We start from the raw sequence: 18,982 nt of genomic DNA, 5'->3' as shown, positions 1-18,982 counted from the left end.
GAGAGAGAGGAAAGACAAAAAGACAGACAGGGACTCCCACAGCTACCTGGATTACACCTCTTCCCACCCTACCTCTTGCAAAAATGCCACCCGTATTCCCAATTCCTCCGCCTCCGCCGTATCTGCTCCCAGGAGGACCAGTTCCACCACAGAACAAACGAGATGGCCTCCTTCTTTAGAGACCGCAATTTCCCTTCCCACGTGGTTAAAGATGCCCTCCAATGCATCTCGTCCACATCCCGCACCTCCGCCCTCAGACCCCACCCCTCCAACCGTAACAAGGACAGAACGCCCCTGGTGCTCACCTTCCACCCCCCCCAACCTTCGCATAAACCAAATCATCCGCCGACATTTCCGCCACCTCCAAATGGACACCACCACCAGGGATATATTTTCCTCCCCACCCCTTTCCGCCTTCCGCAAAGACCGTTCCCTCCGTGACTACCTGGTTAGGTCCACGTCCCCCTACAACCCACCCTCCCATTCTGGCACCTTCCCCTGTCACTGCAGGAACTGTAAAACCTGCGCCCACACCACCTCCCTCACCTCTTTCCAAGGCCCTAAAGGAGTCTTCCACATCCATCAAAGTTTTACCTGCACATCCACTAATATCATTTATTGTATCCGTTGCTCCCGATGCGGTCTCCTCTACAGTGGGGAGACTGGGCGCCTCCTAGCAGAGCGCTTTAGGGGACATCTCCGGGACACCCGCACCAATCAACCACACCGCCCTGTGGCCCAACATTTCAACTCCCCCTCCCACTCTGCCGAGGATATGGAGGTCCTGGGCCTCCTTCACCGCCACTCCCTCACCACCAGACCCCTGGAGGAAGAACACCTCATCTTCCGCCTCTGAACACTTCAACCCCAGGGCATCAATGTGGACTTCAACAGTTTCCTCATTTCCCCTTCCCCCACCTCACCCTAGTTCCAAACTTTCAGCTCAGCATTGTCCCCATGACTTGTCCGGACTTGTCCTACCTGCCTATCTCCTTTTTCCACCTATCCATTCCACCCTCTCCTCCCTGACCTATCACCTTCATCCCCTCCCCAACTCACCTATTGTATTCTATGCTACTTTCTCCCCACCACCACCCTCCTTTAGCTTATCTCTCCACGCTCCAGGCTCTCTGCCTTTATTCCTGATGAAGGGCTTTTGCCCGACACGTCGATTTTACTGCTCCTTGGATGCTGCCCGAACTGCTGTGCTCTTCCAGCACCACTAATCCAGAATCTGGTTTCCAGCATCTGCAGTCATTGTTTTTACCAGGCAGACAGGGAGTTTGAACTTAAGTTACAATTTAGACAGGAGTTCAAAAATTCACTGCCTGAAGTAGTGAGAACTCATGTGGAAGAGCAGAGAGTTAAAACAGCAAGATTAGCAACTGAAATGGCTGATGATTGAAAGTTAGTTTATAAATTAAAGATTGGCTGCCAAAATCAATTTTAATCCAGGAGGGATAGAAATTGGAGTAAAGAGAAATCCTCACGTGGAAGGGGAAGGATATATCTTGGTGAATTTCACAAGGATAATTTACCACAAGGTAAAAAGGAAACTCTGAAGGGGACAGAGAAGTTACTGAACTATTGCGGGACACATATCCTGGGATTTCTCTTGACTGTATGGTAATGGGGTTACAAAGTCACCAGCTATAACAGGAGAGATCAAAGAATATGATATGAAAGTTGAGTGGAATTCGCAGACATACTGCTTGATCAGATGGTGGAGACAAGCCAAGAGCAGATATTGACACAGCAAGCAGAGTCACAGATGTACAGCATAAACAGACCCTTCGGTCGAACTCGTTCGTGCCGACCAGATATCCCAACCAAATCAGGTCCCATTTGCCAGTACCTGGCCCACATCCCTCCAAACCCTTCCTATTCATATACACATCCAAATGCCTTTTAAATGTTGCAATTGTACCAGCCTCCACTACATCCTCTGGCAGCTCATTCCATACCCGTACCAGCCTCAGTGAAAAAGTTGTCCTGAAGATCTCTTTTATATCTTTCCCCTCACTCTAAACTATGCCCTCTAGTTCTGGACTGCCCCACCCTCGGGAAAAGGCCTTGTCTATTTACCCTATCCATGCCCCTCATGATTTTATAAACCTCTATAAGGTCACCCCTCAGCTTCCAACACTCCAGGGGAAACAGCCCCAGCCTATTCAGCTTCTCCCTATCACTCAAATCCTCCAAACCTGGCAACATCTTTATAAATCTTTTCTAAACCTTTCAAGTCTCAACATCCTTCTGATAGGAAGGAGACCAGAATTGCATGCAATATTCCAACAGTGGCCTAACCAATGTCCTGTACAGCTGCAACATGACCTCCCAACTCCTGTACTCAATACTCTGACCAATAAAAGAAAGCATACCAAACGCCTTCTTCACTATCCTATCGACTTGCAACTTCCCTTTTAAGGATTTATGAACCTGCAGTCCAAGGTCTCTTTGTTCAGCAACACTCCTGAGGACCTTACCATTAAGTGTATAAGTCCTGCTAAGATTTGCTTTCCCAAAATGCAGCACCTCACATTTATCTAAAATAAATTCCATCTTCTTCTCCTCAACCCATTGGCCCATCTGATTAAGATCCCGTTGTAATTTGAGGTAACCTTCTTCGCTGTCCACTACACTTCAGATTTTCATGTCAGCTGCAAACTTACTAACCATACCTCTTATGCTCACATCCAAATCATTTATATAAATGAAGAAAAGTTGTGGACCCAGCACCGATCCTTGGTCACAGGCCTCCAGTCTGAAAAACAACCCTCCACCACCACCCTCTACCTTTGACCTTTGAGCCAGTTCTGTATCCAAATGGCTAGTTCTCCCTGTATTCCATGAGGTCTAACCTTGCTAATCAGTCTCCCATGGGAACCTTGTCGAATGCATTACTGAAGTCCATATAGATCATATCTACCACTCTGCCCTCATCAATCCTCTTTGTTATTTCTTCAAAAAACTCAATCAAGTTTGTGAGACATGATTTCCCACACACAAAACAATGTTGACTATCTCTAATCAGTCCTTGCCTTTCCAAATACGTGTACATCCTGTTCCTCAGGATTTTCCCTAACAACCTGCCCACCACAGTCTATAGTTCCCTGGCTTGTCCTTACCATCTTTCACTCTGACAGGAATATACTTTCTCTGGAATCTCGTTACCTCATTTCTGAAGACTTCCCATTTTCCAACCGTCCCTTTACGTGCAAACATCTGCCTCAAATCAGCTTTTGAAATTTCTTGCCAAAAACCATCAAAATTAGCCTTTCTCCAATTTAGAACTTCAACTTTTAGACCTGATCTATCCTTTTCCATCACTATTTTAAATCTAATAGAATTATGGTCGCTGGGCCCAAAGTGCTCCCCCACTGACACCTCAGTCACCTGCCCTGCCTTATTTCCCAAGAGTAGGTCAAGTTTTGCACCTTCTCTAGTAGGTACATTCACATACTGAATCAGAAAACTTTCTTGTACACACTTAAATTCCTCTCCATCTAAACCCTTAACACTATGGCAGTCCCAGTCCATGTTTGGAAAGTTAAAATCCCCTACCACAACCACCCTATTATTCTTACAGATAACGGAGATGTCCTACAAATTTGTTTCTCAATTTCCCTCTGACTATTAGAGGTTCTATAATACAATCCCAATAAGGTGATCACCCCTTTCTTATTTCTCAGTTCCACGCAAATAACTTCCCTGGATGTATTTCTGGGAATATCCTCCCTCAGCACAGCTGTAATGCTATCCCTTATCGAAAACACCACTCCCCCTCCTCTCTTGCCTCCCTTTCTATCCTTCCTGTAGCATTTGTATCCTGGAACATTAAGCTGCCAGTCCTGTCCATCCCTGAGCCATGTTTCCGTAATTGCTATGATATCCCAGTCCCATGTTCCTAACCATGCCCTGAGTTCATCTGCCTTCCCTGTTAGGCCTTTTGCAATGAAATACAGTTTAATTCACCAGTCCTACCTTATTCTACACTTTGTCCCTACCTGCCCTGACTGTTTGACTCGCTTCTTTTCTCAACTGTACCAGTCTCAGATTGATCGCTTTCCTCACTATCCCCCTGGATTCCCACCCCCACCCCGATATCAGTAAACGAAATGATTTTTTATTACAATAAATTATTGTGGTTCTGTTCGCCGAGCTGGGAATTTGTGTTGCAGACGTTTCATCCCCTGTCCAGGTGACATCCTCAGTGCTTGGGAGCCTCCTGTGAAGCGCTTCTGTGATCTTTCCTCCAGCATTTATAGTGGTTTGTCTCTGCCGCTGCCGGTTGTCAGTTCCAGCTGTCCGTTGCAGTGGTCGGTACATTGGGTCCAGGTCGATGTGCTTATTGATTGAATCTGTGGATGAGCGCCATGCCTCTAGGAATTCCCTGGCTGTTCTCTGTTTGGCTTGTCCTATAATAGTAGTGTTGTCCCAGTTGAATTCATGTTGCTTGTCATCTGCGTGTGTGGCTACTAAGGATAGCTGGTCATGTCATTTCGTGGCTACATTGTACCAATGTAGTGTACAAAATCCCATGCAAGGACTGCACAAAACACTACATAGGACAAACAGGAAGACAGCTAACGATCCACATCCATGAACACCAACTAGCCACGAAACGACACGACCAGCTATCCTTAGTAGCCACACACGCAGATGACAAGCAACATGAATTCGACTGGGACAACACTACTATAATAGGACAAGTCAAACAGAGAACAGCCAGGGAATTCCTAGAGGCATGGCACTCATCCACGAAACATCTGCAACACAAATTCCCAGCTCGGCGAACAGAACCACAACAACGAGCACCCGAGCTATAAATCTTCTCACAAACTTTGAACAATAAATTATAGTTTCATGGTCACCATTGCTGCATCTAACTTTGAATCCCACTTTTATTAATTAATTGAATGTAATTTCCATCAGCTGCCTTGGTCATATTTGAACCCTGAGCATTAGTCTGGGCCTCTATTACTAGCCTAGTGATATTACCTCTGCAGCACCATCTAGTAACACGTGAACAGGAGTACGCCACTCTGTGCATGTTCCACCATTCAATGAGATCATGGCTGACTCCATATACTTTGGCCTTTGGCCCATATCCCTTCACACCTTTGTTTAACAAACCATTATCCATCTCAGATTTAAAACTAACAACTGATCCTACATCAACAGCCACTTGTGGAAGAGGATTCCAAACTTCTATCACCCTTCCTGTGTAGAAATGCTTTCTAACATCTCTCCAGAATGGTCCAACCTTAATTCTCATACTATACTCAGAGTTCAAGAATCATCAAACAATGGAAATAGTTTATCTTTTATGTACCCTGTCTTTTCTTCTGAATATCCTTAAGACTCCAATCAGACCATCCCTTAACCTTCTAAATTCTAGAGAAAGCAAATGCCTCTTATATAATCTCTCCTCTAACCTAACCCCTTAAGTCTAGGTATCATTCTTGTAAATCTACACTGTACTCCCTCCAAGGCTAATATATCCTTCTAAGGTGTGGTGTCTAGATCTGCTCACAGTATTCCAAATAGGGTCTAACCAGGGATTTGTATAACTGCAGCAAAATGTTTGCATCGTTGTACTCCAGTCCTCTAGAAAGGTCAAATTTTATTAGCTTTCTTGATTATTTTCTGTAGCTGTTTGTTACAATGCCAAGATCTATGCACCTGAACCACCAAGCTTCTTTGGGCATCCACTGTATTTAATTTCCAGCTCGGCGAACAGAACCACAACAACGAGCACCCGAGCTACAAATCTTCGCACAAACTTTGAACTTCATACAATCTAACCTCGCTTGCTTACACTAAACTCCATTTGCCACAATTTTGCCCATTCATTTAGTCTATGCTTTTGTAATTTTATAATTAGATTTTATTATCTACACTGTCTACAATTCTGCCTAACTGTGTCATCAGCAAATTTGCATACATAACTTTCTATGCCATTATTCAAATTGTTAATAAGTAATGTGAATAGTTGAGGCCCTAACGCACATCCTGCCAGTCTGAGCACCTACGTTATCCCCATTTTCTATCACCTGCCACTCAACCAGTCTCTCAGCCACGTCAGTAACTTATTCTCCATTCTCTGGGCTTCTAACTTACTTAACAGACTTTATCAAATGCCTTCTGGAAGCCCATATAAACAACATCCATAGACATTCCCCTGTCCAACCTTAGTCACCTCTTTAAAAAATTCAATGAGGTTTGTCAGGCATGACCTACCATGCTGGCTCTCCCCGATTAACTGAAAAATTTCAAACTGTTCAGTTACCCTACCCTCGATTTACAGACTTCAATCATTTCCCATGACAGATGTCAGGCCAACTAGTCTGTAATTCCCCGGTTTACATCCTTCATCTTTCTTAAAAAGCAGAGTGACATGCAATCTTTGAATTCAGAGCAACAACTCCTGTGTCTAGGGAATTCAAAAGATTATAGTTAGGGCGTTCGCAACATGTTCCCTACTTCAATATCCTCAGGTGTTAACCATTCAGTCCGGGGATTTGTCATCCTTTAGTTCCATTCATTTCCTCTTTACTGATATTTTCCTTTTATTAATTTGATGCAGTCCCTGTTCCCAATCCATAATTAATTTCCTTGGGCAAGCTATCCTCCTTTTCTATGTAAATACTGAGGGAAAGTAGTTACTCAACATGTCTGCCATTTCCCCATAGTCATTCAGTGGGCGGCACAGTGGCACTGTGGTTAGCACTGCTGCCTCACAGCGCCAGAGACCCGGGTTCAATTCCCGCCTCAGGCGACTCACTGTGTGGAGTTTGCACATTCTCCCCGTGTCTGCGTGGGTTTCCTCCGGGTGCTCCGGTTTCCTCCCACAGTCCAAAGATGTGCAGGTCAGGTGAATTGGCCATGCTAAATTGCCCGTAGTGTTAGGTAAGGGGTAGATGTAGGGGTATGGGTGGGTTGCGCTTCGGCAGGGCAGTGTGGACTTGTTGGGCCGAAGGGTCTGTTTCCACACTGTAATCTAATCTAAATCTAATCTAAAAATAGGTGGGAAGGCATTTTGTGATGAGAACACAAGAAATCTGTATGGGAATATAAAATTAGGTTCAGTGAGTGGACAAGCATTTGATAAATAGAACAAAATACAGCAAAATGTACCATGTACTTTAGTAGGAAGAATCAAAAAGTAAATTTTTAAATGGAGACAGACTTCAAAAAAGGCAGCATAGAGAGATCTTGGCGCTCTTGTTCATGAAACACAAGTTAGCATGCACATATATGAAGTGATTAAGGCAGCAAATAGAATTTTAGTCTTTATTGCTGGTGAGTCTAAAAATAGGGAAGTCTTGTAACAACTGTATAGGCTGTTGGTCTGTCCACACCTGGAGTACTGAGTACTGTTTTGATCCCTGGTGGCTGTTCAGTTGATTCCTGGAATGACCTGACTGACTCATCAAGAACAGCCAAACAGTTAGACCTTTATTCAATGGACTTTAGGAGAATATTGAGAGATCTGATTGAAATATACAAGATTTTGAGGGGGCTTGACAGATTAAATATTGAGAAGGTATTTCCCGAGCCAGATCTTCATAGTTACAGTATATAGGGGGTCATTAATCTAAAACAGAGATGTGAACAAATTTCTTCTTCTAGAATGCAGAGAGTGTCTGTAATTCTGTACCCGAATGTTATGGAAGCTAAATCACATTTAAAGAGGAGGCAGAGAGAGTTTTAAACTGAGGAGTTGAGGGCTATGGAAGAGGGCTGGGGCAACCATGATCATATTGTATGATGCGCAAGCTTGAGGGGCTGAATTCCTTCTTCTGCTACAATTTCCTCTGTTCTTATGTCCATGTAAGCCACATCACAGCATTGTTCTGATCAACCCTCTTAAGAAAACTCCAAGTTATTCAAACATCCCTTAAATAGTCCATGCTGGCTTTCCTTAATCAATCTACATGTGATGAATAAATTTGTCCCAAATTATAATCTCTAGAGTTATCATACAGCACAGAAACAGACCTTTTTGTTTGACTCAGCCATGCTGGCATAGTTTCCCAAACTAAACTTAGACCCATTTGTCTGCATTGGCCCATATCTTTTAAACCTTTGTTTCAGGTCTCTGTCTTTTATATCTTTCTCCTCTCACCTTAAAATTATGCCCTCTGATTTTGATTCTGATCCACAACTGAAGCTGAGGTGACTAGTCTGCAGTTGCTGGGCTTATCTTTACATCCTTGTTTGAATAAGGGCACAGTGGTTAGCACTGCTGCCTCACAGCGTCAGAGATCCGGGTTCAATTCCCGCCTCTAGTGACTGTGTGGAGTTTGCACATTCTCCCAGGGTCTGCGTGGGTTTCCTCCGGGTGCTCCGGTTTCCTCCCACAGTCCAAAAATGTGCATGTCAGGTGAATTGGCCATGCTAAATTGCCCGTAGTGTTAAGTATAGGGGTATGGGTGCGTTGCACTTCGGCGGGTCGGTGTGGACTTGTTGGGCCGAAGGGCCTGCTTCCACACTGTAAGTAATCTAACCTAATCATATTGTTTACAATTCTCTAAACCTCTCACACCATCTGATTCTAAGGAAGACTGAGAAATTAGTCCTAGTGCCTCTGCCATTTCCATTCTCACTTAATTCAGTTTCCTTGGACACACTTTACCCAGTAATGCTATTTTGTCAACGTTAAATGCAGACTGCCTATCCAATGCCTTCTCATCAGTTTAACAACTGAACTGCTTCTTTCATCATGGTCTGAATAGCATCTTCTTTCTTGGCAAGGACAAATGTGAAATATTTGTTTAACACTTCAGCTATGTCCTCTGCCTCGATGTGTAATTTGCATTTTTGGAGCCTAACCAGACTTTTTTCTCGTTTACTAGCATTCTACGACTTATATGCAATAGAAGATTTTGGGATTCACCTTTACGTTAGCCACCAGTCTTCTTTCATATCATATCTTTGCTTGTAACTTCTTTTACAGCTTCTTTCTGAAACTTCTATACAGTGCCTGGTCTCGACTGTATTTCCTCCCCAAAATCAGTCATAAGCACACTTTTTTAAAATTTAATTTCTATCTTTTGTCATCCAGGGAACTCTGAATTTGTTTGCCTTACCTTCCACCTGAGGGAATATACAGAGTCTGTGATCGTACCAACTCTTCTTTGAAGATAGACCACTACAGCTATTGTTATTCCACTAATGTTTGACTCCAGTTAATTCAGCCTAGAACCATTCTTTCCATCAATGAAGTTGGCTTTAACCTGATTACTTATTCTTGCCTGGATTGTTCATTATCCTTTCCCATTGTCAAGTAGTGCTTCGTTTCTCACTGGACTGAAAACATACTAGTGTAGAAACTTCTCTTGAACCCATCCAAAGAACTCTTGCCCCACTGTGCCCTTTAAAAACTACTAACCCAGTTTATATTCAGATATTTAAAGTCCCCATTATAAATACTCAACAATTGTTTGCATTTAATTTCCTTCTAACTGTAACTTCTTCTAAATTTGCTCCTCTACATCTTTCCCACTAGTTGATTGCCTACAGATTCTAGTGTGTATCATCTACAAGGGGGACTGCAGTAGCTCATTAAGCCTCTTACAATAGCCTCTTCTAAATCCAACACCTCTATCACCTAGAAATACAAAGACAGCAGATTCATGGGAACATGACTGCTTGCAAGTTCCCTTCCAAGCCACATACCATTCTAACTTGGAACTATATGGACTATATCACTATTTCTTCATTGTCACTGGATGAAAATCCTGAACTCCCTCCCTAATGGCAGCATAGTTGCCCTTATACCCAAGGAGTGCTGCAGTTCAAGTAGGCAACTCGTGACCTTCTGGACAATTAGCAATGGGCAATGAATGCGACAAATAAAAGCATTATCCAAACAACATAATTGAACCTTTTCTGTTTCTTAGCTCTAGTCAAATTGACAAGCCTCTGGGACATCCTCTTTCTCCAGCAGTGCAAACTCTCTTTAACACAAAGCCACTTCTGATTTTTTTGTCCTGTCCAGTCTTTTCTGATCATCCTTTAGTAGACGAGTGAGTCTAACAGCAGTAAACAAAGGAGAGAACCAGCCTGTAGAGTGGAGGTGTAGCTTTTCACTGTTTCCTCCATTCTATTTTCATTAACCTTCTTGAATTTTCACTTCCATTACTGAATGTTTGCAGCCACTTCCAGGATTTTCAGAGGTAGATCAGCCTGCTGCCGCTGTAATATTTTGACTGTTGTGCTTATACTCATTGGAGTTTATAAGAGGTGCTATTACTGAAACATATAAAATGTTCTGGGATTTGATTGGGTACATGCTGAGAGAATGTTTCCCCTCAAAGGAGAATCTGGAGCCCAGGGCATCGTCTCAAAATGAGGAAGTTAGACATCGAGATGAGACAGAATTTTTTTCTGAGAATCATTAATCTTTGGAATTCTCTCGTAGGAAACCAATGGGGAATGGGTCATAGAACATTCTTATGGTTAAGTTAGATGTGTTTTTGATCGACAAGGGAATCAAGGAGTTGTGGATGATACGCAGGGAAATTGGTGTTGAGGCCATGATCAGATCAGCCGTGATCTTATTGAATAGCAGACCAGATTCAAGGGGCCAGAGAGTCTACTCCTATTTCTTATGTAGCAGTAAAAGATTATATAATGGAATACAAGAACACTATGGGGTAATTTACATATAGTTAGTTCTTCTATGATGCAATCGTTGCATTCTTGTGCAACCCCACATTACAGGAAAATCGCGCTTTAGAAACAACACTTAAAGTGTTGCCACTGTAATCGCGTTACAGACAACACACATTTTAAAAGTTCATGCTGGAGAAATAGCATCCCCAAATTCAGCAAACTTGTGTTAACGAAACATGTGTAATAACAGAACGACCTGTACAAGTTTGCAATTTCATCACTTAGCTGTTCTCCTGCTGTGTTTGTGACAGGAGTGTAAACAGCTTTAGATTCTTACCTGTTGGACAACCTCTGATGGCAATTCCATTTTCCACTGTTTCAGTTGGCGGGAAGCAAATGAGTGTAGTGCATAGGACATGGAGCCATATTCAATCCACAGTGAGAGATTAGAACTGTCTATCTCTAATGCTCGCTTAAAACAATTCAGCACAGCAACCGAGTGCTTCCAGATAGGTCCATCGCTCTTCAATTCATTTGAATTCAGTTTGTCCTGGATACGACTAGCACGAGCCAGAGCCATACCTGCCCACGAGTCAAACCTGCAGAATAGAAAAAAAAAATTCAACATCTGGAAGCTTGTGCTTAAATTGAAGACTCAAAAATTATACCATCAGTTAGTTTCTTTTTTAGCTATACAACTGATTTCTAGCATAACTATAAATAATCTAGCCAACCTATCAATAAGTGGCGCTTGATCCATCACTGTCCTTTATCCTTTCACACTAAAAGGTGTCTAGTTCTGATTGCAGAATTTGATCTTCCCCTCCTTAAATCAATGAAGGACAGAAAAGGGGTAAGCTTTCACTTTTAGCACCTGGATGTTAAGCAGCAGCAGCATTGAAAAGGAGATGTGGCAATGGAACAAAAAAAAACACCAACAACAGAACACAGCTGATTTTTTTTCCCACAGAAGGGAACTGCTTGTCCTGAGAGACAAAATGATCCATCACTCTATCTTAATCTGCATATTAAAGTCAGCACATACAACAATCTCTCCATATGAGATGGGTCAACATTTCCTATCAAATTTCCTGATGTTGCATTGTCAAACTTGTAGGCTGAAAGAAATATTTTTCATACTTGACTAACCCATTAACACTCTTTTTTAGTTCTGATCTCCAGCATCTGCAGTCCTCACTTTCTCCTAACCCATTAACACACCAAGGTCCAGGCTAGCATTAGCAGAAGTGGAACAGCCACAACCTGTCTCAGCCATTTGTTCCAACTCTCATTGTTATGGGTCCTTCCGATCAAAATACAAGCTTTTTTTTGTTTGGGTCTTTGTTAATTGCACTTTGCAAGTATAAAAAATCCCTCTTCTACCTGAACAATTCAAAATGCTAGAGTTAAAAATCAAAACACCAGGTTATAATCCAACAGGTTTATTTGGAAGCACTAGCTTTCGGAGCGCTGCTCCTTCATCAGGTGGTTATGGAATGTAAGACTGTAGGACATGGAATTTATAGCAAAAGTCTACAATGTCATGTAACTGAAATTATAGATGGAAAAAGACCTGGATTGTTTGTTAAGTCTCTCATCTTTTAGAATGACCATATTGGTTTCAGTTCTTTCTTATGTAAATCCCAGAACTTTTTTGAAGTTACACTCCCAAGTGAACTTTGTTAATCTAGAAGACCTAACAGATGACTATAACAAAATATCTGCAAGATTTAGGGATACATTTGGGCCTGGTTAAAATTAGTTACATTTTCAAGTGAACTTTGTTAAATAAGAGACAGTCTAACCACCCCTTGATATTAAATGGCATTATCATCACTGAATGCCCCAGTATCAAAATCCTGGGGATTATCATTGAACAGAAATTTAACTGAACTCACCACATAAATGCAGTGGTACAAGAGCAGGTCAAAGGCTAGAAATACTGCAGCAAGTAAATCACCTCCTGACTCCCCAAAGGCTGACAACGATCTACAAAGCACAAGTCAGGAGTGTGATGGAATACTCCCTGCTTGCCTCGACAAGTGCAGACCCAACAACCCTCAAGGAGCTTGACACCATCTAGGACAAAACAGCCCACATGACTGGCGCAACATCCTCAAGTATCCACTCCCTCCACCACCAACACTCAGTAACAGCTGCACTGCAAAAATTCACCAACAATCCTCAGACAGCACTTTCCAAACCCACAACCACTTCCATCTGGAAGGGCAATGGCAGCAGATAAATGGCATTAGCATCTGTAAGTTCCCCTCCAAGCCAATCACCATTCTGACTTGGAAATATATCACCATTCCTTCACTGTCGCTAGGTCAAAATCCTGGAATTCCCTCCCTAATGGCTTTATGGGTCACCCGCAGCAGGTGGACTGCAGTGGTTCAAGGTGGCAGCTCACCACCAAATGCCCAAATCCCACAAAATGAATCAATTTTTAAAACATCGTGATCTCCTTCGAGATTCTTATCAGTATGTGTTGAACAATATGAAAACAGAAACCTGGATTAGCAACATACGCTTGCTGGCATATTTCCCATGTAGAGAAATACAAGGATAACAGCCAATAAATTGGTGACTGAATGAAACCTTGGCATTTCAATCAACGTGTTGTAAATATCATACCACACCACCCAAACAACTTCCATATCAATACTCTTCTTCCCTACAAGGGTATTTTCTGAACACAGATTCATCCTTTGGCCAAAGAAGACAACATTACAGCAATCTGTTAGCTATACACATGGCATGTAATGTTTAAAGGAAGGGTTAAGAAGCACACCTTCTTTTAAACTGTTTCTTGGACTGCAGGCAATCGGTCAAACTGTATTTATTAGCCATCCCTAAATGCCTTGAAAATCATGTTTTGTCTCACTAGCAACATTCCCTCAACTGTCTGCACAGGTCCCTTTGTGCATTAGCAACTTCCAGAATCGGAAGTCAATGCCAATTGCCATGCGTGGAACACAGAACAGCTGCCCCTACATATCTTTGCTCACAGGGGTCATTCATTGGAAATCAAGCCCACTATTCCAAAAATGGTCATAAATGTGAAAACATGCCTAAAACGTAAATGCCCAATTTTCTCTGTCTAATTCAGGTTAAAAGAATGTGCACACCAGGTTATTTTAATTGATTACAGCAAATAGCTACTTTCATGTTAAACTGCTTCTAACCAACAGCAAGGACGAATTGCAACTCCAAAACAACCCCTTCCCACTTTTAAAATTTCAAGACACCTACAAACAGACACACAAAATGACAAAACAATGATACTTTAGGTGCAAAAAGGAGAAAGGAAAGAAAAAACAGCTCAACAGACCAATTTGGATCACATCATTCTATTTCTTCCACTTATTTCCATTCTTTGCTGACAAGGGGAGATTGTCCACACACTAATGCTGCTTTCCATTCACGGGTAGAGAAATGACTCCATTTAAAGCGTCTCAAAGCTGCTTTTCCCTCCTTTCCTTTTAACAGGCAATTTGCAGAGAGAGCAATTTGCAGGGGAGATGGTGAAAGAGAACAGCTATTGGAAAATGTTCTGTTACTTATGCACACAGGAAAGGGAAAGAGATTGAGGTGCACTCTCTTTGCGGGGCTGTAACCACTTCCTCAAAAACCAATCAAGTGGTTGAACTGCACTGACCTTTCCTGTGCCCACTACAACTGGTTGACTGCCTCTGGGCAAAACTGCCCTGAACACAAACACTTGGAATTGATGTATCTATCATCATCCCCCTACCACCCACTCCCCACTGTTTAAGGCAGCATTGTACATACAACTCACAATTAGTCCAGTAAATCATCCTAAAAACTACATTTTCCAGTTTCCTTAGTTTAAAGCTTTTGACATTTTTTAGTCCATAATTCAAAAATAAAGCTTTTTTTTGCACATTGCTTGACATCAGTGTGAAATTCAGAACCATTAAAAGCCTCTTAAAATATAGAACATGGAGAATAGTGTGATTCCCTTCCTTCAGTCTATGTAAAGAGAGATGTGTAAACCAATGTATTTATTAAGAGGGTAGGTCAGGGATAAATTCTTGGCATGCAATCAACTGTTTCATAAAGCATACTAATGGATGCAGAGAAGATCAAGCCAGATGGTAATGAATGAATGAATTTCCTGAAGTTTTTGAGTCTTTGTGTAGGGTCAGAAAGGTAATCTAGTTCAAAGTTTGTGAGAAGATTTGTAGCTCGGGTGCTCGTTGTTGTGGTTCTGTTCGCCGAGCTGGGAATTTGTGTTGCAAACGTTTCGTCTCCTGTCTAGGTGACATCCTCAGCGCTTGGGAGCCTCCTGTGAAGTGCTTCTGTGATGTTTCCTCCAGCATTTATAGTGGTTTGTCTCTGCCGCTTCCGGTTGTCAGTTCCAGTTGTCCGCTGCAGTGGCCGGTATATTGAGTCCAGGTAGATGTGTTTGTTGATTGAATCTGTGGATGAGTGCCATGCCTCCAGGAATTCCCTGGCTGTTCTCTGTTTGGCTTGTCCTGTAATAGTAGTGTTGTCCCAGTCGAACTCCTGTTGCTTGTCATCTGCGTGTGTGGCTACTAAGAATAGCTGGTTGTGTAGCCACACACGCAGATGACAAGCAACAGGAGTTCAACTGGGACAACACTATTATTATAGGACAAGCCAAACAGAGAACAGCCAGGGAATTCCTACAGGCATGGGACTCATCCACAGATTCTATCAACAAACACATCGACCTGGACCCAATATACCGGCCACTGCAGCGGACAGCTGGAACTGACAACCGGAAGCGGCAGAGACAAACCACTATAAATGCTGGAGGAAACATCACAGAAGCGCTTCACAGGAGGCTCCCAAGCATCGAGGATGTCACCTAGACAGGGGACGAAATGTCTGCAACACAAATTCCCAGCTCGGCGAACAGAAGCACAACAGGTAATCTAGTGACCACTAAACAAATAGCATGCTTGGAGTTCACAAAAGTGGAGAGTTCAGGGAATTTACCTAGCTCCTTTAAAGTAGCACAACACCCAACAATGTTTCATATAAGTGTTATTTGAGGTCCTGTTTTTCAGATGCTCAGACTGACATACAAGATCTCATAAGAGTATAACATGCAACTCCCCCTAGGGAGTTCTCCTGCTTCCCCAGCCAATAGATCCCTCAAATAATAATGTGACAACATCTTAACTGATCATTCTCTCAATGTTGCTTGATAAACCCTGCTGTAGATATTGTTATATATCCAAATGTGGCAACCAGTAATTACAGTTCAGAAGTAATTCCTCAGGAGGTAGAAAAGTACTGTGAAATGTTCCGAGGACATGAAACATACTAAAATAAACTGGCAGTTTCCTGCTGAGACATGACAGCCAACGCTTTGAGTGCTTAATCATGAGCTCATGTTTGTTTTCAAACATGTCAAAACAGAGTGAATGTTTCTAAAGAATAATCCTACAAGAGAGGCTTCAAAGGGATACAAGTGTCAAGCTAGCAAAATTATAAAGTGCTTAACAGGTCAAGGAGCACATTTAGGCAACCTATTGATTAGTCATGTTCAGTCCTCATTACATCCTCAGTCAAAAGATGAACAGAAGCTGAATTTCAGAGGACTAGAGGTGAAAGTGACTACCTTTAACACTTAGACAGTGCGATGACAGTACAACATCAAGGAGCTTGAAGATATTTTAAGACAATTGCGAATAAGGCAGGAAGCTCTCTCTCCACTTTGGTGGAGTCATACTTGCCACAAAAGAAAAGATATTCATCTTTCTGGAGGCTAATCAAATCAACTCCAGGATATAACTGTCAATGTTCTTCAGAGTAGATATTTTTTAAACAACCTGTCCAGACATGCTATGACACACCTCTGGAATAGGTAGGACTTCTGAACCTTGGCTCAGAAATAGGAGCATTACCATTATACCTCAAGAGCCAACAGTCCTCCAGGTACGTCTCTTCTAGTCAAACTACTCAGATGTTATTACACATCTCTGAGCAGTTGGGACTTGAACTCAGGCCTCCTGGTTCAGAGGTAAGGACACTACTATTGCATCACAAGAGCCCCCTTTCCTCACAGAAATGTCCTAGGTCCAACGATTTTCAGCTATTCATCAGTCACTTTCCTGCAATCAAATTCCACAACAGGATGATGACTGGCGTGTACAGTACTATTACAACTCCTCAGATACTGAAGTAGCCCATGCCCACACTTGTATGTAACAAGTCCCAGGCAACTTTCAGCTTCAGATTATGAAGTAGCAAGTGAACATTCATAGAACAGTACAGCACAGTACTGTTGGCCTTTAATGTTGTGCCGACCTCATCATCTTGTACATCTCTATCAAGGCACCTCTCACATCCTTCTTTGCTCCAATGAGAAAAGCCATAGCTCCCTCAACCTTTTTTCATAAGACATGCCCTCCAGTCCAGGCAATTTCTGGTAAATGTCCTCTACACCCTCTCTGAAGCTTCCACATCCTTCCGTTAAGAGGTGACCAGAACGGAACACAATATTCCAAGTGTGGTGTAACCAGGGCTCTATAGAGGTGCAGCATAACCTCGCGGCTCTTAAACTCAATCCCCCTGCTAATGAAAGCCAACACACCATACACCTTCCTAACAACCCTATCAACTTGGGTGGCAATTTTGAGGGATCTATGAATGTGCACCCCAAGATCTCTCTGTTCCTCCATACTGCCAAGAATCCTGCCTTTAACCCTGTATTTTGTATTCAAATTCAACTTCCAAAGTGAATCGCTTCGCACTTTTCCAACTTGAACTCCATCTGCCATTCATCAACCCAGTTCTGCATCCTGCCAATGTAACATACAGCAGCCCTCCACACTATCTACCACTCCACCAACCATTGGCAAACTTACTAACCCACCCTTCCTCTTCCTCATCCAAGTTATTTATAAAAATCACAAAGAGCAGAGGTCCCAGAACTGATCCCTGCAGAACACCACCAATCACCAAGCTCCAGGCTGAATACTTTACATCTACTACCACCCTCTGTTGTCTATGGGCCAACCAATTCTGTATCCAGACAGCTAAATTTCCCTGTATCCCATGCCTCCTTACTTTCTGAATGAGCCTACCATGGGGAACCTCAAACGTCTTGCTAAAATCCATATACACCATATCCACTGCTCTACCTTCATCAATGTGTGTTGTCACATCCTCAAAGAATTCAATAAAGTTTGTGAGATATGACCTGCCCCTCACAAAGCCATTCTGACTATCAAACTATGGTTTTCCAAGTAATCATAAATCCTGTGTCTCAGAATCCTCGCCAATATTTTCCCCACCACAGACATAAGAGTGACTGGTCTGTAATCCCCAGGATTATCTCTATTCCCTGTCTTTAACAAGGGAATAACATTTGCCACTGTCCAATCATCTGGTACTACTCCAGTGGACAGTGAGGACACAAAGATCATCGCCAAAAACACAGCAATCTCCACCCTTGCTTCCTGTAGTAACCTTGGGTTATCCTCCCTAGCCCATGGGACTTATCTATCCTCATGTTTTGCAAAGTTTTCAGCACATTTTCCTCCTTAACATCAACCTGTTTGAGCATATCTGTCTGTTTCATGCAGTCCTCGCAAACAACAAGTGGCACAGTGGTTAGCACTGCTGCCTCACAGCGCCAGAGACCCGGGTTCAATTCCTGCCTCAGGCAACTGTCTGTGTGGAGTTTGCACAATCTCCCAGTATCTCCGTGGGTTTCCTCCAGGTGCTCCGGTTTCCTCCCACAGTCCAAAAATGTGCAGGTTAGATGAATTGGCCATGCTAAATTGCCTGTAGTGTTAGGTGTAAGTCTGGGTGGGTTGCTCTTCAGAGGGTCGGTGTGGACTTGTTGGGCTGAAGGGCCTGTTTCCACATTATAAGTAATCTAATCAACAAGGTTCCTCTCACTAGTGAATACTGAAACAATGTAGTCCCCTACCTCCTCCGACTCCAGGCGCAAGTTCCCTCCACTATCCCTGATCGGTCCTACCCTCACTCTGGCCATCCTCATGTTCTTCACATAAAAGTGTAAAACACATCGGGGTTTTCCTTAATCCTACCCGCTAAAGCTTTTTCATGCTCCCTTCTAGCTCTCCTAAGTCCATTCTTCAGTTCCTGCCTGGTTACCTTGTAAACCTCTGGTGTCCTGTCTGATCCTTGCCTCCTCAACCTTAAGTAAGCTTTCTTCTTCCTCTTGACTAGATGTTCCACATCCCTTGTTACCTAAGGTTCTTTCAACCTACCATCCCTTCCTTGCCTCAGTGGTCAAACTTGTCCAGCACAATCAGCAAGTGCTCCCTAAATTAACCGCCACATTTCTGGCATGTAATCTCGAAATGGAGAAAGGTGACTAGCGGTGTAC

General features: G+C 42.8%; 1 protein-coding gene across 5 annotated transcripts in view; it reads right to left on the bottom strand.

Moving 5' to 3' along the window:
* cabin1 (calcineurin binding protein 1) overlaps positions 1-18,982 on the bottom strand; it is a 513,604-nt gene that overhangs the window by 407,285 nt on the left and 87,337 nt on the right. For all 5 annotated transcript variants that reach the window (XM_088000226.1, XM_088000222.1, XM_088000224.1 and 2 more), the window contains exon 22: positions 10,961-11,222. In XM_088000226.1, the coding sequence (XP_087856352.1) occupies positions 10,961-11,222 (262 nt within the window). The remainder of the gene's footprint in view (positions 1-10,960; positions 11,223-18,982) is intronic.

The sequence above is a fragment of the Chiloscyllium plagiosum genome, unplaced genomic scaffold (genome assembly GCF_037043375.1).
Source record: "Chiloscyllium plagiosum isolate Xiang-an unplaced genomic scaffold, Cpla_swu_hap1 HiC_scaffold_24, whole genome shotgun sequence".
In the NCBI taxonomy this organism is placed as follows: Eukaryota; Metazoa; Chordata; class Chondrichthyes; order Orectolobiformes; family Hemiscylliidae; genus Chiloscyllium; species Chiloscyllium plagiosum.
The sequence above is the reverse complement of the archived record's forward strand: the minus strand, read 5'-3'. Positions and strand labels throughout refer to the sequence as shown.